Below are 24,117 nucleotides of genomic sequence, written 5' to 3'. Positions count from 1 at the left end.
TATGCGGCATATTGGGCTGTAATTCGAGCCGAGCCGGGCGAGTTTCGAACCAAATCTTATTCGAGCCAAGTTTAATCGAGTCGAGCCGAGCCGGCTCGGTTAACTAATCGAGCCTAAATTTTTGCCCGAACTCGACTCGGGTAATTTCACGAGTCGAGTCGAGCCAGCTTGTATAATTTTACACTTAATCGAACCCAAACCTCTACCCGAACTATCGGCTCGTTTAATTTCACGAGTCGAGTCGAGCCAACTCGTTTAATTAAACGAGCCGAAACCTTTATCCGAACTCGGCTCGTTTAACGAATCGAGTCGAGCCGAGCCAACTTAAACGAGTTCGAGGTGGGAGAGCTCGCGAGCCGCCCGACTCGAATTACAGCTCTAGCGAGATATCATCCCAAATATCATTTTATAACGTTCAACGTTTATAATTTTGCTGAAAAAACATAAACAATATTTCGGGTAAATTTATTTTTTTTTCCCCAACCCAAGGCAGAAGAAAACATCTGCAAATTTTAGAAATCCTAAAGTTAAACGTTACTTTATTTTATATTTGAAGTCCAAATCCATATAATATATCTCTTGAATGGGTGTTATTCTTGTAAACCTAACTCTATACAATGCAATATTTAGCGTTGTATGTAGGTCTATATTTTCTTTAAAAAATGAATATGATACTGAGTGCAAATCTAATTTGTGATATTAAAGTCCTTTGTCTATATTTTTATGTTAGTATAATTTTTATATTATTGTATTTAATAGTCCGTGAATTATATTTAATTAATTAATTAATTTTTAGAGTATTACGTGTGGCGTCTCGCGCGCGTACTGTAAATAAGAGATCTCTCTCTCCCTGGTCTAAACCCCGTCACTGTTTAGGTTTTCTTATTCGGATCTTCAATCGGATCTTGTACAATTCATTCTCGCAAGTGAAATTAGGGCACGACACAATGGACAAACTGAATCGATTAGAGCCTGATGAAAACACTCCCGGCGGCCTACAAATTCCCGGCAAAGACAAGCTCTTGTATCGACCTCAGCGAAAATCTCGCCTAGGTATTCTCATTCAGGTTCATTCTTGTATTATACAGTGTATCATAGTGTGTGATATTTGATTTCTTTGCTCAATTAAGTTGATTATGCGTGTATATGCAGCAGTAGGTATGGTTTTGATTATGCGTCGTGGTTGCAATATCGAATGCGTGTTTTCGGTAATTAGGGGAGTTGAATTTTTTGAGTTTGGATATGTATATTTCTATAGGCATCGTTTCGATTTGATATGGTAGTTGTAATATCGACTGTGATGTTGTTTTTAATATTTAGGTCGGCTAAGTTTGACGTGTGAGAAAGTGGAATTGATTGCGCGTGAATTAGGATTTATTTGAGTTGAGTTTTCGAGTTTTGAGGGGAAGTGTGAACTTGTTTGTATTAGTATCGGTTTGTTGGTTCCGATTCTTGTAGTTTTGTGTTGTTTACTGTGAGTTTAGGAGTATCTTGTTGTTGGATACTTGTATTGTTGAAGAAGCTGGTTTTTTGATATTTTTGTTTGTTTATGGAAATAGGATTGGATGTACTTGCTGAAGCGAAACGTGGTGAAAAGGCGGATGGTGTTTTCAAGGTTCCGAAAGATAAGATGTCGTCTATTGCAGCGTCTATGGATGAAGAAGTTTCTGAGCTTTCTGAGGTTGATGATGTAGGGATTAATGGTTCGAGCAAAGTTGGTAATACAAACAGGAAGTATCGTGATCACGGTGTTAGTCACACGCCACATTCAGGTACTTCTTTTGAAATAAACGTAATGATAGCTTAGAACATTATCTTCATGTGTAATGTGGTCACTTTTGCAATTTATTGAAGTAATAGGCAAAATAGAAGTCACAAATGGGCTTCTAATGTCAAAAGTTATGTTGTTTCACTGTGGAATGTGGATGGTATGGACTTGACATGGAAGTGTCTCCAAGTATCAGAATCGGCAATAGTATTGTAACTTTGCATGTTTCTGGCCAAGAATGAAGTGTCTAGTGTCCATTGTTACAAAATGGGTACTTGAGATGACATAGGACTTTCTGAAGATAACTTACCCAGAGCACACATTTCTGCAATATTTTGGAGTGACATAATAGCTTCCATCTTTAATGTATTACTCCTCTCAATTTGGCAGAAATTACTTCGAATGAAGGACAAGATAGTGATGCACGTCGGGAACATCGTTCAAGCGATCATGCACGTCATGAGGTTAGCTTAAATTCCCTTAGTTTTACCTGATTATTATGGGACTACTTTAGACTCTACACACTCCCTCCATCCCATTGATACCATTCACGAATTATATTCCATTTTTTATCCAAGCATATATAATTGCTAAAAATTACTAACAATTAGAATTACTTTTTGTATAAATTAACAAAATTAACCTTTAGTTTACCATATTAACAAAATGTGGACGACACTCTTGGAGCCATGGGACAAGCAAATTATGAAATGAGGCAATTAAAAATGGGACAGAGGGAGTATTTTTGTTATATAATTTTATAATAGCTCACACTGTCCCAAGTTAAAAGTAAATGTGCATGGTAGTTGCTTTAATACCATGAGAGTTTCTTTTATTGCTTGGTTTGGTGAGATTATAATGAAGCTAATACATTTTAATTATTATCATTTACGTTACTTCTTTAATCAAGACACCAGCCACTTCTCATGGAAGTTCTCAAAGTGATCGATATCAGAATTCTAGGTATGATAGATATGAAGCAGCTGATAATTCTAGAAAAAGAAGAGACTATAGAGAGGACTCTAGAAGTGATAGCAGGTCATCAAGGAGACATGAGAGAGGCAGAGAAGTAGACAGTTACAAAGATGGGTATTATCGTCACGATAGACAGTACAACAATGAGCTTGAGAGGAAGAGAGGCAGATATGAAGGTTCTAGGGGTACTCCAGGGAGATATGATGCTCGGGGTACACCAGGTATGCTTCCAATGAACTGAGACTTACCTAAGATGTCTTTTGGTAGGATAAACCAAAATGTTGAAATTTTGAATGGAGTTAAATTTGATATTGTATTATTCTGGGGTTCTGTAAAATTAATAGATAAATTCTACTCTTTTTCAATTTAAAGTATACAAATTGTATATCTTTCACGTTTTAGAGGGTATTAAAGAATACATTAATGCAATGAATATCCAATGTTGCTTTTGAGCTATATTCAGCTCTCTTTTTATCATGCTAACTTATTGTTCTATTTAGACAGATCTGACTGGGATAGTGGCAGATGGGAATGGGAAGATACACCATACAGGGATAGTCGTCCTGGTAGCAGCAGGAGACATCAACCTTCACCAGCCCCTATGTTGCTTGGAGCATCTCCTGATGTACGATTGGTTTCTCCATGGCTGGGGGGCCACAGTTCTTACTCTTCTGGTATGATCCTAGATCGGCTCAAACTTTTTTCTAGTTAAATGTTATGATAAAATGATGTATTGATGCTTCTTAGTTCATTATTAGTATTTGCTAATGTATATTTTGCGTCTTCATAGTTGGATGATGTATTCCCTAATTTCTTGTCTCCTAAATTTTGTATAATTGAGCTGTATGTAAGTTTCTGTACATACATATGATATGTATGATTGTTTGTTATCTGTACTACACTACTAGAAATACTCTGTATAAGCCTGCTGGTTTCCATTTATTACTACGGATATGACTAAATGCAGCCAAATATAATTTAATATCAAAGGCTTGGTATTACATTCTTTTCAGCATTTGAAATTTACACAATATAAATCCTAAAAATAGGTGCTGCTTCTCCCTGGGATAGTGTTGCTCCCTCTCCTGTTCCAATACGAGCATCAGGATCATCAGTCAAATCTTCAAACTCAAGATATGGTTCAAGGCCCCAAATACCCTTTTCTGCAGATAACTCACTGCAGTCCGAGGTAAGAGCTTTTTACAATAAAAACCTTGTGTTGTTTTTTTTTTTATAAATATTTTTCACTTGAATTGATATATAGATGTCTTTTACCTGTCTCTGAGGATTATATTTCCTTTACCTTTTCCATCTGTCAGGCTCCAGAAGATGATGCTGATTATTTCAACAACGATAACCCGGAAATTACTGAAAATATGCGTTTAGAGATGGAATATAATGCTGACCGTGCATGGTAATTTCTTTAATCTTTAATCGATACATATATATAAACATGGGTCATGTGGCTGTTTTCGTTAGATATGCAGTCTTCATTTTATATATAGAACAAATCAAACTTTTCGAGGGCGTGCATACTTTTGGTTTCTAAATTTGAAGGTGAAGAGTTTAGTTAAATTAAGTAATTGGCCATTACTTGAAGTAAACATTTATAAAACACAAGTAACTTCAGAAAAATTAAGTTAGACCTGTATGCGAATGATGTTTTTTTTTGTTGGAGAGCATGTGACGAGTTATGAGTTATTTAGTAGATTAGATTACAACTAGACTTTCATGCCTGTTACATTTTTCAAGTCATTTAGCATAAAGGTGTTGTGCGCTCTTGGCATCTTAATGTGAGTCCGTATATATTACTATGGGGCCGTTTGGCTTAACTTAAAAGAAGTTACTTATTACTTTTAAGTGATTTCTTGATTAAAAGTGATAAGTAATTTTGTACTTATAAGCTGTTTAAGTGTTTGGATAAATTCATTAAAATTCATGACTTATTAGGTATAAAAATTGCTAAAATAATAATAAAATATTATAAACTATCTTTTAGAATGATCATACACATCGTTGTGAAGTTAAATTTCGAAAAAAAAAATAAGTCAAGAAAAAAGCTAGCATTTCTAACTTCCAAAACTCCAGCTTATAAGTCGCCAGAAGTGCTTATAATTTCTTTACCCAAACACTACGAAATAAGTAGAAGTTGACTTATAAACTAGAAGCTGGACTTAAAAGCCCAGCCAAACAGCCCCAAATTTTTGTGCCTGAGATTTCCTCGAAAAGACTTTTTTCTGCTTGTAGTCGCTGTCATTTCTTTAGATAGTTCATATATAAATTTGAGATAGAATGCAATTTCTCTAGAAGTTTGTACAATTGTCTTTTCAGTCAATGTTAAAGGAGTTGAAAAGTTTAAACATGATTTTGAAATAGTCATTCAGCAGAAGGTTCATAATGTAGAAACACATTTTTTTTTATAAATTTGTTGTCAGGAGAAACACATTTTATTGATTATGTGTAATTCTGTGAATCTGTCTGTGTACATGTGTGTTGTTAAAATTCTAAATTGTTCATCTAATTTTGTAAATTGTATCCTGCAAAGTGAATCAAATTATAGTTCAGTTGTAGTTTCAGTAATCAGTTACTTGAATGATCACACAGGTAGAAGCTAGTAACTTAGTTGAACACAATTTTTTCTGAAACAAGCTGCTACTGAAGTGGAACGGGTGCTTCCGTTATAACTTTTTATCCAATTCCTTTCATTTATTGCTGTCTTATTATTTTATAGGTATGATAGGGAGGAAGGAAATACAATGTTTGATGAAGACAAATCATCATTTTTTCTTGGCGATGAGGCTACTTTTAAGAAGAAGGAAACAGAGTTGGCCAAGAAGCTGGTAATTTTAAATTCTTTGAACTTTTTAACTGGTTTTTAAATTATCAAGGAAGTGAACCCCTTTCAGTTTTATGTTGTAGTTTGGTTGTATTCTGAATTACTGTTATTACTTTCTAGAATGTGTACCAATATTTATCAACTAAATTATGTTAGTCATTAGTAATATAGGTGTATAATTTCTATAGCTGATACTCATCTTCTTTACACATAAACAACAATCCATTTAAATTTGCCACTCATTAGTATTATGATAGTTTCACTCTTATTTATATATGATAAGTGGTTTTAATATTACAAATATGTTAAAATTTTATAGTTCTATTTAAGTTGAAGTAGATACTTTTTTAGCACCGGATAATCTGACTGCTGGTATACATAAATATTGAATGAAATATCATATTTAAATGATATTGATATTGTATATAAAAGCTTAATATATTTTTATTTCCACTTAATATATACTCACCAAATTCCAATCTTTATTATTATTTTATTATGGAATACTATGAGAATAAAAATTTATTATTTATGTTAAATTTAATTGAAGTTATTAACTACTACACTACATTGACTAATTAATAGAGAATTATAGCTTACACCTGATCAGGGGTGTAATCGAGCCGAGCCGAGTCGAACATTGCCAGGTTCGGCTCCAGCTCGATTAAAAAGTTCGGGGCTCGAGCTCGAATTTGAGTTCGACCGAGCTTTTAATTTTAAGCTTGAAACTCGGCTCGTGAAAGTTCGATAGGCTTGAGTTTGGCTCGAAAGCTCGAATGATTTCACCAAATATTGACAAAATTTCGAAACATGTTCGGTTCGGCTCGAGTTCAATTCGATTAAATATATAAAAAATAAATATTTTATATAATAATATAAAAATAATATAAATAATTATAATAATACAAGCTCGTTTAGGCTTGCGAGCCTCAAGAACCGAGCAATATGAAGCTCGCAACTCCGCTCGGTAAACTATTCGAATAGCTCGAGCTCGAGTTTGGCCCGATTTTTTTCGAGCCGAATTCGTATATTTTACGAGCCGAGCTCGAGCAGCTCATGAACTGCTTGGCTCATTTACACCCCTACACCTGATAATGATAATAGGTTCAGATTTACATTTCAAAAAATAAAATCCTAAAATACAAAAGAATCGATAGAAAGAATGATGAAATAATAGATTATTGTCAAACTACCTGTTGTTTTAAATTAGATTTAATAAACTATATATAAATTTATAATCTATTTATGGTCCTTCACGCAAGTTAAGTTGCGTGCTAGTTATACTTAGTTACGCATAACTCCATGTCTATATAATAACATAAAATAGGAACGATTAGATATTTGAGTTCATTGTGCTGCACTAAACTTTGTGTCTCAAGTTTACATCTTCACTACATATGTTTTGTTACCAATTACTGGTAGGATCATAGCTGGCATCTTAACGGCAATGTCTGTCTATAACCATATACAGGTTCGGAGAGATGGTACCAAGATGTCACTTGCACAGAGCAAGAAGTTGTCACAGCTCACTGCCGATAATGCTCAATGGGAGGATCGACAACTACTAAGGTCTGGAGCTGTTAGAGGAACTGAGGTGCAGACTGAGTTTGATAACGAGGAAGAAAGAAAAGTAATTCTCCTTGTTCATGGTATGGAAATATATGGCAAAGCTTCTGTCGTTGACGCATTAATTTATGCTTTCACCCAATTGTATGCAATTTCAACCTAATATATGATGCATTTTTTTTCTCTGTAAAGATATAAAGCCACCTTTTCTGGATGGAAGGATTGTTTTCACAAAGCAGGCAGAACCAGTAATGCCAATTAAAGATCCTACGTCTGATATGGCTATAATATCACGTAAAGGTTCCACTTTGGTGCGTGAAGTTCATGAAAAACAAAGTATGAACAAATCACGTCAACGTTTTTGGGAGCTTGCTGGATCAAAACTTGGTGATATCCTTGGAGTTGAGAAGACCGCTGAGCAGGTAAAACCAATCAACTGTAATGGCATGTTTTCTTTGTCCAGCTTGTATAGACACTGGTATGGGTTTTTAATGTGCGTGTGTCTATAGCATGTTGTGTTTGGATTAGTTTGTGAAGACTCAGGTATGACCGTATGGGTATTGTACTGAACATGTATCTAGATGGTCTAGTTAGGAGATATGCATAGACATGATTACTACGGCATCTATCGAAATTTGACAATATTATGTTATCTTTTGCATTAAGGTGTTGTCTGGTTCTGAAATTTTTGTGTTGGATGATGCTAGGTTGACGCAGATACTGCCGTAGTGGGTGATGATGGTGAAGTTGATTTTAAAGAGGACGCTAAGTTTGCTCAGCATCTAAAGAAAGACGAGGCGGTGAGTGATTTTGCAAAGTCAAAGACACTATCTCAACAGCGTCAGTATCTTCCCATATATTCTGTAAGGGATGAATTATTGCAGGTTTGAACTTCTTCCCTATATTCGTGAGCAAAACTTGCATCTTTCTGGTTGATCTTTTAAGTTCTGTCCATCTATTTTGCATTTGGTTTTGTTGAGAAACTATTGACCGCATTGATTAAATTAAATAGGTTTCACTGGTAGATGTTTCCGGTTTCAGAAATGCTACTTTATGCTCTAATATTTGCCATACATGTCAAATCTGCAAAATATCTTTTTTGATACTGTAGATGAATTGTAGTCAAGCTCTTGCACGACTGCGCATCTTTCTTTGATAGTTGTGCAAGTTCTAGTTTTACTCACTATCATAGGGCTTTTGATGGATCGGGTTTGGATCTGGATCGGATCAACCTGAATCCATATCCATTGTAAATTTTTGGATCTGATCAGATAAAGCGTCGGATTTTTTAAAGACGAACCCTTTACCGCTCCATTTGGAATATCGGTTTCGGTTATCAGATTAGATATCCAACCCAATTATTGTTTTTGATCAATAAAATCTCGAATTAATGAAATATAAATTGTATCATTGAGACAACGAAAAACGGTTCATTATCTTGTAGTAACACCAAGAATTAAAAATATTTATTAGCTAGTGTGTATAATTATTGGCCAATGTTAATGATAAATTTTTTGAATGATTAAGAGAAAAAGCCCTTAAGTTACCCGGACTCTTCGGTTTTGTCCTAAGAACCCAGTTGGCCGGACATGACATGGGTGTGGATGAGATCTTATTCAGATCTTTAATACTAAGACTGGACACTGCATCTTGTAACAACCTAAGTTCAGAATGATATAATAGGCCTTACAACAACTTGTTCGTTCGTAAAGTGTAAGGTCCACATGTGATGTTTTCTATGATTTCCTTTGACTTTATGACAAATGTGACGTGTATAAATTTAATTGTAGAAGACACTAGTCGCACATCCCTTTTTAAGATGTAAATTAGATTAAAAACATATAAATTTTCCCTTATGTCAAGCTTATATGCCAAGTCCCGACAACTGTGTCCGAATTTGGACTCACATCCAAGAATCTTAATATTCAACAAACTAAGGATCCGACACTTGGATCCTCACCCGTGTAGGACAGCCATACCCAAGTTCGGGTAACTTAGTAAAAGCCTATATATTCAATTGTAAACAGTAATCACAAAACTTTATGAACATTAGTCAATTAGAATATTTGTTATGCATAAATTGCCTCTCTCTACAGACATTCAGTTTTCAACTTAGAAAGTACAAGCGTTTATCGATCTATACTTTATAATTACTTTTCAAGAACAGCTAGGTTTGAAATTTTGATATTTTTAATATACATCATCTATGAAAATAAAAAATATACTTACATATATTAGGATCGGGTTCTTCAACGATTAGATCATTCCAAATCCATATCCATGCTTATTGGATTGCATTATTATCAGATCCGATCACTATGGTATCAAATATATTTTAGATAAATCCATATCCAGTTACTATAATTCTTTGGAGTTTGGACCAGGTCGGATCAGATCAGAACTCCAATCCATTGTCAGGACTCAGGCCTAACTGATACACACCGACATAGGTCTCATGGAAAGTGGTTAATGCCGTATCACTTATAATAATTATGTTAATCATTTTCCTTTCTTATTGTAAGGCGTCCAATTGAACTTCTGTTTCTTTATGTTTTTCCATCTAAACTTGGTTATTACAACATGAAATTGATATTTAGAAACCAATTTCTCCATAATGTTGAATAGGTAGTTCGAGAAAATCAGGTGGTTGTGGTAGTTGGAGAAACTGGTTCCGGGAAGACAACACAACTGACCCAGGTATTCTCAGAAGCCTTGCACAAAAGATTTGAATATTTTATTTTGTGGGTACCTTGTGCTTATCTTTGTGCAAAATTTCGCAAATTCTTGGCAGTATCTGCACGAGGATGGATACACCACAAATGGTATAGTAGGCTGCACTCAACCAAGGCGTGTGGCAGCAATGAGTGTTGCCAAAAGAGTTAGCGAAGAGATGGAAACTGAACTTGGTGATCTAGTTGGTTATGCAATTCGTTTTGAGGATGTGACTGGGCCAAACACTGTAATAAAGGTAAACATTAGTTTGGAGATGCAGCTCTATTTGGACCTCTGTCTGATTCATTCAAAATAAAGTATAAAAAAGCTGCATCACTTGCAGTTTTTAAAATGAGAATGTTTATATTACCTCTCCTGATCTTGCGGGAGATTGTAAATTCCTAGATCTGCTGCAAATATGTGGCAGTATATCGTGTAATTGACTAATCAGTCCTGACTGGTTTGTAGAAGTGCTTTAAATTTAGTTCCTGAAGTTGTGTTGCTATGTTACTTACACTATTCTACTTTTGGCCAGTATATGACTGATGGTGTGCTTTTGCGTGAGACACTCAAAGATGCTGATCTTGACAAATATCGGTATGAAGTTGGACTGCAATCTTGTACAGATTATCTGTTCTGTTTTTTGTATGTTGTTACAATGTACATAGATATTAACTGTTTCTTTATGGAACTGCAGTGTCGTTGTAATGGATGAAGCGCACGAAAGGTCACTAAACACAGACGTGCTCTTTGGAATCCTTAAAAACGTTGTTGCAAGACGGCGTGATTTCAAGCTTATAGTGACATCTGCCACTTTAAATGCTGAAAAATTCTCACTGTTTTTTGGAAGGTAATGTTATTGTTTTAATTCAATTGGATAATGTTATCATTTATCAATTGCTTCTGTACTTACATGGATTTCATTGGCATGTGTTTTGCAGTGTACCAATTTTCCATATACCAGGAAGAACATTTCCTGTGCAAACCTTATATAGTAAGAGTCCTTGTGAAGATTACGTGGAAGCTGCAGTGAAGCAGGCCATGACCATACACATAACCAGTGCTCCAGGTGACATACTCATTTTTATGACTGGTCAAGATGAGATTGAGGCAGCATGTTATGCCCTTTCAGAACGGATGGAACAGCTTGTCTCTACTACAAAGCAATCAGTCTCCAAGCTGTTGATACTTCCTATATATTCTCAGCTTCCTGCTGACCTGCAAGCTAAGATATTTCAGAAAGCGGAAGATGGGGCTCGTAAATGCATTGTAGCCACCAACATTGCAGAGACATCTTTGACTGTAGATGGTATATTTTATGTCATTGACACAGGCTATGGCAAGATGAAGGTGTACAACCCACGAATGGGTATGGACGCCCTCCAAGTGTTTCCTGTAAGCCGTGCAGCTGCAGATCAGCGTGCTGGGCGTGCTGGAAGAACTGGGCCTGGTACTTGTTATCGCCTCTATACGGAAACTGCATATCAAAATGAACTTCTGCCGAGTCCAGTGCCAGAAATCCAGAGGACCAACCTTGGAAATGTTGTTTTGTTGCTCAAGTCTCTCAAAGTAGATAATTTACTGGATTTTGATTTTATGGATCCACCACCCCAAGATAACATATTAAATTCTATGTATCAGTTGTGGGTATTGGGTGCTCTTGACAATGTCGGAGGTCTAACTGATCTTGGGTGGAAAATGGTTGAGTTTCCTCTAGATCCACCTCTAGCTAAGATGCTCCTGATTGGAGAGAAATTAGAATGTCTTAATGAGGTCCTGACCGTTGTTTCAATGCTTTCAGTGCCATCAGTGTTTTTTAGGCCTAAAGATAGGGCAGAAGAAAGTGATGCTGCTAGGGAGAAGTTCTTTGTGCCAGAGTCTGACCATTTAACACTACTCAATGTTTACCAGCAATGGAAAAGTAATTCATACCGAGGAGATTGGTGTAATGATCATTATTTGCATTCAAAAGGGTTAAAAAAGGCTAGAGAAGTGAGGTCACAACTGCTGGATATTCTAAAGACCCTTAAAATTCCACTGACATCCTGTGGGCCAGACTGGGACATTGTGAGAAAGGCAATCTGTTCTGCATATTTCCACAACGCTGCAAGACTTAAAGGAATCGGGGAATATGTTAATTGCAGGAATGGAATGCCTTGCCACTTGCACCCAAGTAGTGCTCTGTATGGTTTGGGTTACACGCCAGATTATGTAGTTTATCACGAGTTAATCTTGACCACAAAGGAGTACATGCAGTGTGCAACATCAGTAGAGCCTGAGTGGTTGGCTGAGCTGGGTCCAATGTTTTTCTCAGTCAAGGACTCGGATACATCCATGTTGGAGCACAAAAAGAAACAAAAAGAATCAAAATCCGCCATGGAGGAGCAGATGGAGAAAATGAAAAAAGACGAAGCGGAGAAGGAAAGGAGGAGCAAGGAGGAGGATAAACAGAAAAGATCAAAGCAGCAGCAGCAAATTTCCATGCCAGGTGAACGGAAAGCTGCTTCCTCCTACTCGAAACCAAAGAAAATGGGCTTGTAAGTCTCTCAAACATCTTCTTTAGTCGCCAAATATTACTGACTGAAGGATGCATGGTGGTTTGTTCAATATATGTATCTCTAAACGACGGACTTCTGGACTTCTGTATACCTCTTACATTCATTAAGTACCAAATATTACGACTGAAGGAGACATGGTGGTTTGTTCTATATTTGTATCTCTAAACAGCGGATTTTTGTACATCTTTGAAGATTTGAGTAATCTGTAGATAGAGCATCTAAAATAGTTTAAAGTTAAATACTGTTCAAAAGATTAGAAACTCTGTATATTTTAATTTATGCAGGAAGACAATTTTTTAGATGATATACCAAGACCAACATTCCAGAGAGAGACTCCTTATATGGAGTTACATAGTGCGCTATTATAAATCATCAATTTTATTATAAATTAAATTATAGAATACATATAAAACGTGATTCTAATATAGAATACTATAAAATATATCTATTTTAAGTAATTTAACACTTAAAATTTGATTAAAAAAAGTATATTTTTGAAATTGATTCTACAACAAAATAATTCTGTAGGATTATTATTCTGTTATAGAATCATATTGAGATATTGCATAATTTTAGATGATTTTTGGAATATAAAAATTGTATAACTTCGTTTTCAGTTTAATAATCAAAATTTACAATTATATTTCATAAAAAATATAATAGAATATATATTATGTATATATTTATAATGGTGTGCTATGTAACTCCATATAAGAGGGTATGTTATGGAGTGCTACCCGATATACCAAATCTCGTTGCCCAAATAACTGTCGACTGTAACATATTTTTGACATGGTAAAGACTTTGCTTAACAAAATGATCTTTATTTTTCTTCTAATCCAAGAGCAAGTCGATGAATAAAATATTAAATTCTCGAACTAAGTAAGATTCTTTGAATTACACTTCATTTAGTTTACATTATTCGGTATTCAACCTTTAAACATTTCGAGAACCAGCAATAAATTTGATATGGTAGGTGGAACTATATTTAAAAAAGATCACGTCCCTATTAGACCCGTCTAAACTATTCTGGAGGCTGGCCTTGCGCATTTTATGTCTTTGGACCAAGTCCCCGGACGTGCTAGTGTCCTGGTGCTATCGCGATTTACAAACATTGTTTTGACATGTGAAACCCATAATATACATAATTATATTTTATTATTAAAATAATAATATATTTAAATTTTTATTGGAGGGAAGAGAAAAAATAAAAGGAAGTATGTGTTGAAATAGAGAGAACTAAACTTTTTATTAAATAAAAAAAATTTAATTCTCGTATAACAATATCTTAAAGTTATGATAAAACAGACAGTGGATATCTTAAGATATACATCTTAAATTTTAGTTTAGGGCTTTGTTTTATTAAATTATTAGACTTGCTCTTATTTCCTAGTAAATAATCACAAAAAGCTCTTATTCTATATGTAATAACTATAATTTTTAATTGAACTAAATCTAGTAATTGATATTAATTATATATTAATTTACTAAAATAAAATATATTACTAAAACAATATTTCTTCGTAAATATTTTTTCGTCTTATTAGAAATCATTAAACAACTTTAATATAATATTTTTACTAAAATAAGATATATTACTCTCAAATAAATTAATATCATAAGAAGTATTTAAGGAAACATTTTTGTAGGAAAAAAATAATCAAAATTTAAGATAGAATCAAATATTAATACATCAAAAGTTTTATATTAGAACAAAAATAGTTTAAATACGTATATTACAAACATGATAATGCAATCAAATAAAAAGAATTATATTTGTAATAAATATTAAAGTAAAAAATATTTAAATCCGTCTATAGCCATAAATCAGTATATATTAAATTGAATATTCATTAAAATATGACAATTTAATCGTCAATGTAAAAATTATTATGATATATTTCTAATGCATATACGCATTTTCAAAGCAACTTTGCACTCGTAAAGTCCATCACTAATCTTCCCCATCCTCTCCTCCCCTAAATCTCTCCTTGCGTAACACCTAATCCAAGCGCACCTAAAAAAGGGCAACAACACATTTTAAGCTTTTATATTACACCCACTCAAGACATATAAATACAACATAAGCAATCATATGATGAACCATGCACACACCACATTTCACATCCAACTTCCAAATTAAAATCCACATGAACACAAATTTCATTCCATTCTTTAATGATCCACGTCACATCGACTTCGATTCTTGAATAATCCACCTCACTTCCGCTTCTAGATATTATAGAGCGCTTTGATTCCTCCAATATCATCAGCATGCAAATCTTTCACCACCCCCGAAGGAATACTCGGATACATAATCGCATCTTCCACCGAGCTATGACCAAGTCCAAGAAGGTGCCCTATTTCATGCAAAGCCACACTCTCCAAATCCATATAACCCTCAATAGCCCCTATAGACCACAACTCATCGGCATCACAATGAAACCTCCCATCTGTCGGCGCAAAAGCATGAGCAATAACACCTCCCTGACCATCAAAAGAAGATCCATCCCCATGCGCACCACGCTCAAAACCAATCTTTATATCAGAGGCCTCGTAATCTGAGGTCTCTTCGAAACTGAAATATTGTGTCAACGTGGTCCATTTGTCGAATGCTCTGACAAAAGGCGGTATAGCAGTAGGATGAGTAGTGGTCAGATCAAACCAGTAGGTGAGATGAGTCTTCCCAGCTGGCCATCTAGGGTACCCTGGGATGAAACTGTAATGAGAGACTGTGTGGAGCTTTTTAGGCCTGTGGTTTCGATGTCGATGATTGGCTTTCGTGTTTTTCATCCTAGTTGTCCCATTGATGATATCAGGCACTCCACAGCGTGGCATCACCATCTTTGATAATGTTTCTGGATCAAGAGTTCCTGTGATCTTGAGATTGTAGTTGGCCTGGTACTTCTTCATAGCGGCCTCAAGAACCTCATCAAAATCGTCGTTTTTGGGGCCTTTTGAAAAATTGTAGTTTAGGTATCCGAATTTGCTTAAATATTGTTTTAGCTCGCGTAGACCTGCTAGATTTTCCCCTTTCTTGCATCCCTGCAGATGGTTCAGAAACCCGAAAGGCCGCGGTTTTTTGGCCTTGAGGTTTTCAGAGTTGGATGGAACAAGGAGGAGAAGGAAGAGGGTAGAGATGCATGATATGAGATGAAAATGTTGTGCCATATCTGCCTGAGAAAATACAAGGTATCAAGCTAGCTAGTAACAATGTCTATATATTTGGGTTAAGAAACTATTAATATTAAGTAGATATAAATTAAAAAATTAGAGGTAAATGTTGGTACAATTCCGTAGGCAAATGCATGTCATCTTCTGTTGGTACACAAAACGGAGACTTTTACTTGTTCAAACAGAACCGATCCGTTTGCAATATATAATGTAGAGTGATGACAGTGTTACAGTGACTTGGAGAGCTGAAATTTAAGCATACCGCAGTGGCTACAGTGGAGGCTGACGGTCGGGAACCGAGTTGAATTTTCGGGTTAAATATCAAATTAATCACTTATATCTCCAGAAAGAGGTATAGTATAGATTTCTTTAGTCACCGTGGATATCACAAACCAATTTTAAATAATATTGTTGGAGATATTTTTTCTGTTCGTTTCTTTCTTAAATTTGCTGTCCTTTTCTTTCTATTTATGTAAAAAAACATAAATAAAACTCATCTACTTTACAAGATACCACTTACAAATAAGAATTTATACATCAGATAATTATTTCATGATTTGTTCTTCTCATTTTAATAATTTCGAATAATATTTAGAACTCATTGTTTTGATTAAAGATTTAGCAAAAATAAAATTTTAAAAATATATTTTGTAGCTAAGATCAACGGATTTTAAATTGCGTGCACAAAGTCAGCGAGCTCTACTATCGGGATGAAAGAAGTATTGTAGAAATTTCCTGACTTTTACAAATTTTGAAATATAAAGAATTTAAGCAAGATATACAAAAGAAAATTGGATATGTAAAGAATCCGTCAAGACACCGATGGATTGCATTGATTAATATCATTTGTCATTCACATCATTGCAGAACATAATTTTTAGATTGTCCTATGTTTAAAAGTACCTTTGCCTGTTTACAAAAACCACTCCAGTACGTTTGCAACCTAAATATATGTAAAACACTACATAATGACACTGCTATCTTTATAATGTATCTGAACAATAATCAATTTATTATGAAACCTCACTCGAACCTGGCGGCATTTTGATGTTTAAGCAGACTACACATGACAGCGATGAGAAAACATTTTCCAAGTTGTCTTGACGTATGGGAACTTCTACGTAGATACTGAGTTTTTGTTCCAGTCTGGTGCCATGAAATGGTGATCAGATAAACCAAGAAATTGGAATGATAAAAAATATCAATTATTTGACAGTTTTCTTATTAGGCCTTAAATTTTCTCATAAAGAGGCCGCTATTAAGTTGTCCAACATATAAGATCACAGTCCTACTTGTGTGATTCAGGTAGGAAGTGGATAACAGAGCACTCCAAAATCATCACAAAATCCAAAAACAATAGCACCACAAATTCTTTAGAATAATGTTCCTTAAATATTCTAGTAGCTAATTACAATTCGCTTTCACCTTGAAGGTCGACAGCATTATATTTCAGGTGGAATAGATCATACAGCTTAATACTTCTACCATTGTTCTAAAAATAGTTTGACAACCATGCAAGATTCATAAGGAAATAGGGGCTTAGACTTCTTAACTGTTAACAACCGAGATCATCTTCCTGGTTCAAATTTAAAGTTTGCGAAAAATGACATTAAAACTCAGCTAAGATTAAAGCATGTGGAGGAGATATGATTATTTATGAGGACCATTGTGCCTCATATGACAACTAAGATTAAAGCATAACACTATTCTCAAACATTAGAACTACAAAAGCTGAGCTCCATATCCAAAGCAGAATACAATTATACGAAAACAAAGGGGCACAGACATTACATTCAGTGTTAGATAATAGGCAAGGCTGATGCCGATGGTCTTAACTATTCCCAGGTAATTTAGCACTCAGTGGAATTCGCTCCCAGCTGTCTCCGCCGTCAGAAGTATGCAATAGAATTGCGGGTTTCCCCACAATCCAACCCTATTTCCCTGTGAAGCTAATGTAATTAAACCTTGTGATTGATATCTTCATCTTCTGCAAAAGTTATGGAACACGGAGCCCATGATTCCCCTATCTTTAGTCTTAAGTAAAGTTTGCCTTGTTTCCGAAAAGAGAAAACAGGATTTGTGTAACTATTTTAATACATAATGTCCTAAATGTATGTGATCACGTCAAAATATATTAATACATAATGTCCTAAATGTATGTGATCACGTCAAAATATAATTTCAAGTTGTGTTTTGGTTAAATTAAAACTGATAGACCAAAAATGTAACATTGCGTTTTGAAGAGAAAAAACACAGTTTCAAGTTAATTACCTTCTCTTCAAATACGTAAACAGATGATGAAAGTGTGTGTTTCGGCATTTTAAAACACAACTTGAAATTGCATTTTGATTATTTTTCTTTTCAAATAAAAATACAAACATACTTGTTCATTTAAAGGACATTTGTATTATAAAATATTAAAATACTATTGTTGTCTGTTTATTAAAATTATATGAGTTTAGACATTTTTATTTGACTTCTTAATAATCACAATTTTCTAAACCTTTTAGTTCCTATGTAAGCTTCTTTGTGATGGGCTTTTTAAAACTTTCAACTTAATTAATTCTTAATAATCATAAAATATATATAGAATATAATTAGTATTAATAATAATATAATATAAAATTAAAATTAAAAGAGAGAGGTTATTTTATTTTAATAATAGAAACATACAAGAGTAACATGCACATCCATCGTCCATCATCCCAACCTCTCAATTTTTTTCTACAATACAAACCCTCCCGGCCTTGCCCCAAAACAAAACACACCTGGAAAAGGGCAACAAAACACTAATGTCTCATGTTGCACCCTCTTCAACATAGATAGATAATATATATATATGACACATGCAAACATCAAGATGTTGTAAGCCTGCACAAAGCACGTCTAGATGTTATAGAGCGCTTTGATTCCTTGAATATCATCAGGTTGAAGATTAGTTTTGACCACTCCATAAGGAATACTTGGATACATAATTGCATTTTGGACGGTGCTATGACTAAGTCCAAGAAGGTGCCCAATTTCATGCACAGCAACACTCTCCAGATCAATATAATTAGGGATAGCCCCTATGGAGAACCGCTCATCTGCATCAAAGTGTAATCTTCCATCGGTTGGGTAAAATGCATGAGCGAGAATTCCTCCTGGACCATCAAATGGAGAACCATCCCCATGGTCACCTCTATAGAAAGTAATTGTCAGATCAGAGCTTTGGAAATTCAAAGTTTCTTGGAAAGTGAAATATTGTGTGGCCGCAGCCCATCTGTTGAATGCTCTCGCTACAGCCTGTTTGATACTTGAGGAGGTTATGTGCGTTTCGAACCAGTAATAAAGACGAGTCTTGCCAGCTGGCCATTTGTAGCTGCCCCCTAAGTAACTGTAATGAGCGACTATATGGAGTTTCGTAGAACCGTGATGTTGATGCCCCTGAATTTTCTTTGTCATGCTATTAGTCCCATTGATGATATCGGGGAATCCACACCGTGGCATGGCCATCTTCGATATTGTTTCAGAATCAAGTATTCCGGTAATCTTGAGATTATAGTTGGCCTGGTAGGTCTTCACAGCAGCATCAAGCATCTCATCAAAATGGTCATTATCATGTGATCCATTTGTAGATTTATAGTTGAGGTATCCAAATTTGTTCAGATATTTTTTCAGCTCACGGATGCCTGTTAAATTTCCCCCTTTTTTGCATCCTTTAAGATGATTTAGAAAACTGAAAGGCTGGGGCTTTGTAGTTGCAAGGTTTTCTGAATTGGACGTAACATGAAGTGACTCTGGGTTTTCTGAGTTGGATGAAACTATAAGAGGCTTTTTAATTTCAAGGTTTTTGTTGGATGGAACAAGAAGTGGCTTTTTATGTGTAGGGTTTTCAGCATTGGATGGAACAAGCAGAAGGAGCAAGAAGAGAGAGAGATACATGATATCACCTGAAAATGCTGTGCCCTAATTTGCTTGAGAAGATATAACAAGCTAGCTACCAAGAATATCTATATATAAGGATTGAATAAGGAATGTTACGGGGCTGTTTGGCTGAGTTTCTTCTGTACTTGAAAGTTAGCTTATTCAGATTACTACTTATAAGTATGAGTTAGAACGAGAAGTTGAAAATTATAATTTTTTTAGTAACTCATTTTTATTTTTGAAATTTGAGTTTACAATAATGTAGAGGACCACTCAAAAAAATAATTTTTAATAATTTATTATTATATTAATAATTTTTATACTAAATAAGTTGTAAACATAAATTTTTTTATCCAAATACAAAAAATAAAAGATACTTTTTGCTTATAATTTACATCTCATTTTTAAATAATAATCCCTTATTTTAAGTTATGCCAAAAACGACCCCATAATATTTCATATAAAAAATGACGAGCCACCCAATCAGCGTTATATTCACCCTATACTTGTAACAAAATCATTTAATAACATTTAATAAAGATTGTTTTGCACTAAATATGTTAATTTTTATATTTTTCTTGACAGTTTATATATTTATTTAGTGTTTTTTTAAGAAAACTGAAACAAATGTTAAGAAAAGATTTTTAAAACAAAATTACGTAATCTAAGTTTTTAATAGCATACTTAGCCTGTTCTTTCCGCTAGTTCTTAACTCATGACAAAAAGAGGAGAGAAGTGAAGATCAAATAAGAGAAATAAATATATTTTATTAAGAACTTATTTAGTGTAGTTATGACTCTTTTGTAATAAATAATAGTTTCTCACCTAGCCATTCTATTTCTAAGGAGGAAGTTTTTAGAAGAAATTTGTGAAAATTATCTTTAAAGATCTCTTATATTCTTTCTTGAAAAATTTCTCTTGAGCTTTTTTTTAAAAATTATCTATGATAAAAAATTCGGGTCCTTCATGTCACTGAGAACTGACTTTAGAGTTTAGGGTATTGTAATCAGGCTTAAAACTGTTATGCGTGGACTATTTCTTCATGTTATCATATGGATGTGATCTGACATTTTAAGGATCATTTAACACATAATGTATGTGCGCACATTAATCACTCACTCTTTACTCAATTAATTTACAAACTAAAAATAATGTATGTCAGATGTCACTTATTTTATTTTATATTTAATATTTTGTATTATATATATATTGTTTTTATTTTTAATACTATGACACAGATATACGTCCAATAATTATGCAAAATCTTTATAAGAGCATCTCGGTGGGCGTAAACGTGTTAGCTATATCATCCACTTGGCATCTATGTGTCATCTAGTTGGCATATTTAAAAAATATGTAAAATTTAAAACACTCCAACCATTCACTTTTTAGAAAAAAAAATATAGAAAATCATTTTTGATGAGCTATATTTGTTGAATCAATATAATGTATAATTTTACCTAATCAGAATTATACATAACCCTTTGGAGCACATATCTTCACTGTTAGTAAAAATTTTACATAGCTAATGATTACAGCTAACAATTTTACAAATCTTCTTTGAAGATGCTCTAAAACATGAAAGAATTGAACTCCATCCGTTGCCTATATATGCATGCCAATAAAAAAAGAAGGGATGTGCTAAATTTATATATTTGGGCTCATTTATTGAAAAAAGACTGTTTTATTTTAAATTAGTATTGAATTTAAAATAAATAAAGGTCATGTGCTAAATTTATATACGGGCTCGTTTATTGAAACGAATGCTGTTCTATTTTAAATTAGCATGGAGTTGAAATAAAAAAATATCGAATAAAACCTGTCAATCATGTGAGTAGCTTAGTTATTTTTTGTGTTACATAATTTAATAAATTTAAAATAAGATACTAACATAAATATATGATATCAGTTTACATATAATGATAATATTAATGACAATTAAGAAAAAGAAATATTACAATTAAGGATTATTATCAATATATAATAAAAAATAAAAACGTATGTGTACAAATATTATGTGCTTAAATAACACGGGTCTTTCCGAGAATTATTAGAACAGATACTAATTTGTAAAACATATAAGCCTGCATTATAAAAAAAACAAAAAAAAACACGGGCCTTCCATATTTTGACACGGTGCTGAGGGACTCACCCGCCGTGTATATATGTCACAAGATATGATTTTGTCAACAGTCAACGGTTAGAATTATGTAAAGCTAGAAACCCTATTTGCCCTTTCACAGAAATGTTGTACTCTCCCTTGGATCCTTCCGACACCATTAATTAGCCCTAGAGCGATCCTCGTACGGATTTCACTACTTCCCCAGTTCCCGTTGTATAGATACCCTCACTTGTGTATAAGTAAAACCGTTGAAGAAATTGCACCTAATGCTTGTTAGTCTAGGGACACTCGTCTTGCTACTTTGTGTACTAGCAACAATATTACCACGCGTGGTCATGTACTCGTATATTCTATTCTTCAATCCATAAATATCTTCACAAATCGAAAAACGTAAGGTCCTTAGATAGGTTTTGAATTTTGATGCAATGTAATTCAGACCATGCTACGAATTGTCTTGAAGAAAACATAACTTTGCAGTTTCCAGAAACCAAAACTAGAAACTGTATTTCTTTGCGGTTTAAGCAATATAAGTAAAACCGTTGAAGAAATTGCACCTAATGCTTGTTAGTCTAGGGACACTCCTCTTTGCTACTTTGTACTAGCAACCAAGGCCACTAACCTAGTCTCCTCATCAAAGGTCTGACTGATGTGTAAAATTTGTATGCCACTGAACCAATCTCTCCTCTTATATTTCATTTTTATTTTTTTGTTCCTTATTTATGAACTAAACTAATCTCTCCTCTTATATTTCATTTTTATTTCTTTGTTCCTTATTAATGAACCTCTTTTTCCTGCTTTCCAAAATTTATCTAATTATTAATTTCTCTTTTTCTTACTACATTTTATTGTGAGTTTTTAATCTCACTCATATTATTTTTTAATATCCATTCACTATCTACTCTCTCATTTTGTTTGTCATCAATTTTTTCCTAAAACTTATTTTTATTTATTTATTTTGTTATAAAAATTTATAAAATTCGAATCATTTTATATTACTTAGTTTACGTTAAATTAATAAGTAAGAAGTCACTTAAATTTAAAAATTAAAAAATCTAGTGTAAAATGAATTGTACTTGTATTTAAAAATAATTTTAAAATTTCATATCAAATAATGTTAGAGTACTTTTTATGTTAAACATTTTTCAAAAAGAATTATGCACGCTAATTTTTTTTTGGGTGCGTATCCTAAATAATGTTCGTGACAATTTTTTTTTATAATTTTTTAAAATGTGGTTTGTCATTATTTATGTTTAAAATTAACTAAGTATATGACATTATATCCACTTTGAATAATAATATATTTAACATATATTCGTAATTAACAAAAATAATAAAATTCTTGATTTAAGTACCAAAACAGAAATGTCAACAATTTTTACCATACGGAAGAACTACTATAAAGATTTTCAAATTTCAACATTATTTAAATCTTTATTTGACATTAGCATGAGTTAAATAATATTGAAAATTTAATATCTTTATTTGAGTTCTCCCATGTAGCACAAATTGTGATATTTCTGTTTTGCTACTTAAATCAAGAATTTTATTATTTTTGTCAATTTTGAATATATGTTAAGCATATTTGATTTAAAGTAGATATCGTATCTTATAGTTAGTTAATCTTAAACATAAATAATGACAAACACATTTTAAAAAAATTCATAACAAAAAATTATAAATATTTTTGTCATAGACATTGATATGGGTCAGAAGTAATATTTAATTATTATTAGATATTGAAAGCCCAAGAACACTAAAGCCCAGTTAAATAGGGCCTGAGGCTCTTAAATATTAATTAATTTCGTAATTAATTAATAGAGGCCCAGTCAGAGGTCCAGTTACAAGTCCAAATTCTATAATACATCTGATTCTAGCAGATAAATATTCAGAAGTTCGGATAAACATCAACAACAAGAGGATAAGAGCTCTATCCTATCTCTTGCTTCGAAACCTACTTCGATAGAAAGTCTGATACATGGAATCATACTTCCATCCGACTTCTGACTCTGAAGCGCCTATATCAAGGCTCTACCCCTCATAACTAGAACTACGTTTTGGACTTGATTCTTCTTCACACAGAAGATACGTAGGCATCTCGCACCGAGACCAGTCCGAAGCACGAATCGCTCACCCCCGTTTTTAGTTCTATAACATTTGGCGCCGTCTGTGGGAAACCAACAACAACCATGACGAACCCAACCGGACCACGTTTAGAAATCCATGTTCCACGCAGTCGAACCACCACCGGGGTCTCGACTGAATCAACCCCTGTAACTACCTCCCTCCCGCTTGGTACGACCATTGCTCAAACTACTACTCCCCTGACTTTTGGCTCGCTGCCCGCTCTGACTCGAGTAATTGCAACCGTCACCGACGCCGGCACACATTACTCAACGGTCACTACAACCACCCGTGGAGGCACAAGAGATGACTATGTGCATGTAACTGACTACGACTCTTCCGAATCGGAGCAGGAGCATGATACACCCCCTCGAAGGAG

At 33.9% G+C, this 24,117-nt stretch overlaps 3 protein-coding genes across 3 annotated transcripts; 1 reads left to right on the top strand and 2 right to left on the bottom strand.

Moving 5' to 3' along the window:
• Positions 1-805: 805 nt before the first annotated feature.
• On the top strand, positions 806-12,721 carry LOC108202565 (pre-mRNA-splicing factor ATP-dependent RNA helicase DEAH7). The gene is made up of 16 exons (XM_017371022.2): positions 806-1,053; positions 1,560-1,772; positions 2,159-2,232; positions 2,679-2,964; positions 3,244-3,417; positions 3,793-3,932; positions 4,063-4,157; positions 5,475-5,583; positions 7,051-7,228; positions 7,338-7,567; positions 7,853-8,029; positions 9,771-9,842; positions 9,937-10,113; positions 10,393-10,454; positions 10,555-10,707; positions 10,799-12,721. The coding sequence occupies exons 1-16, from the start codon at positions 948-950 to the stop codon at positions 12,396-12,398; spliced, it is 3,846 nt and encodes a 1,281-aa protein (XP_017226511.1). The 5' UTR covers positions 806-947; the 3' UTR covers positions 12,399-12,721.
• Positions 12,722-14,290: 1,569 nt separating this feature from the next.
• On the bottom strand, positions 14,291-15,614 carry LOC108202245 (metalloendoproteinase 2-MMP). Its single transcript, XM_017370637.2, has one exon. It carries the CDS (start codon positions 15,584-15,586, stop codon positions 14,648-14,650), a length of 939 nt encoding a protein of 312 aa, XP_017226126.1. The 5' UTR covers positions 15,587-15,614; the 3' UTR covers positions 14,291-14,647.
• Positions 15,615-18,475: 2,861 nt separating this feature from the next.
• LOC108200968 (metalloendoproteinase 1) lies at positions 18,476-19,513 on the bottom strand. Its single transcript, XM_017369252.2, has one exon. It carries the CDS (start codon positions 19,511-19,513, stop codon positions 18,476-18,478), a length of 1,038 nt encoding a protein of 345 aa, XP_017224741.1.
• Between the last annotated feature and the right edge of the window lie 4,604 nt (positions 19,514-24,117).

Source organism: Daucus carota, chromosome 9, assembly GCF_001625215.2.
Source record: "Daucus carota subsp. sativus chromosome 9, DH1 v3.0, whole genome shotgun sequence".
NCBI classification, from domain to species: domain Eukaryota; kingdom Viridiplantae; phylum Streptophyta; class Magnoliopsida; order Apiales; family Apiaceae; genus Daucus; species Daucus carota.
Note: the sequence above shows the minus strand (reverse complement) of the source record. Positions and strands in the feature narration are given on the sequence as shown.

What these genes read in the sequence shown, in the direction of transcription:
- LOC108202565 (XM_017371022.2), top strand. Translation starts at nt 948, where the DNA reads ATGGACAAACTGAATCGATTAGAGCCTGATGAAAACACTCCCGGCGGC. An exon ending in CCACAGTTCTTACTCTTCTG is followed by an intron (nt 3,418 to 3,792) that starts GTATGATCCTAG and finishes TCCTAAAAATAG; the next exon opens with GTGCTGCTTCTCCCTGGGAT. An exon ending in GGCCAAACACTGTAATAAAG is followed by an intron (nt 10,114 to 10,392) that starts GTAAACATTAGT and finishes ACTTTTGGCCAG; the next exon opens with TATATGACTGATGGTGTGCT.
- LOC108202245 (XM_017370637.2), bottom strand. Translation starts at nt 15,586, where the DNA reads ATGGCACAACATTTTCATCTCATATCATGCATCTCTACCCTCTTCCTT.
- LOC108200968 (XM_017369252.2), bottom strand. Translation starts at nt 19,513, where the DNA reads ATGTATCTCTCTCTCTTCTTGCTCCTTCTGCTTGTTCCATCCAATGCT.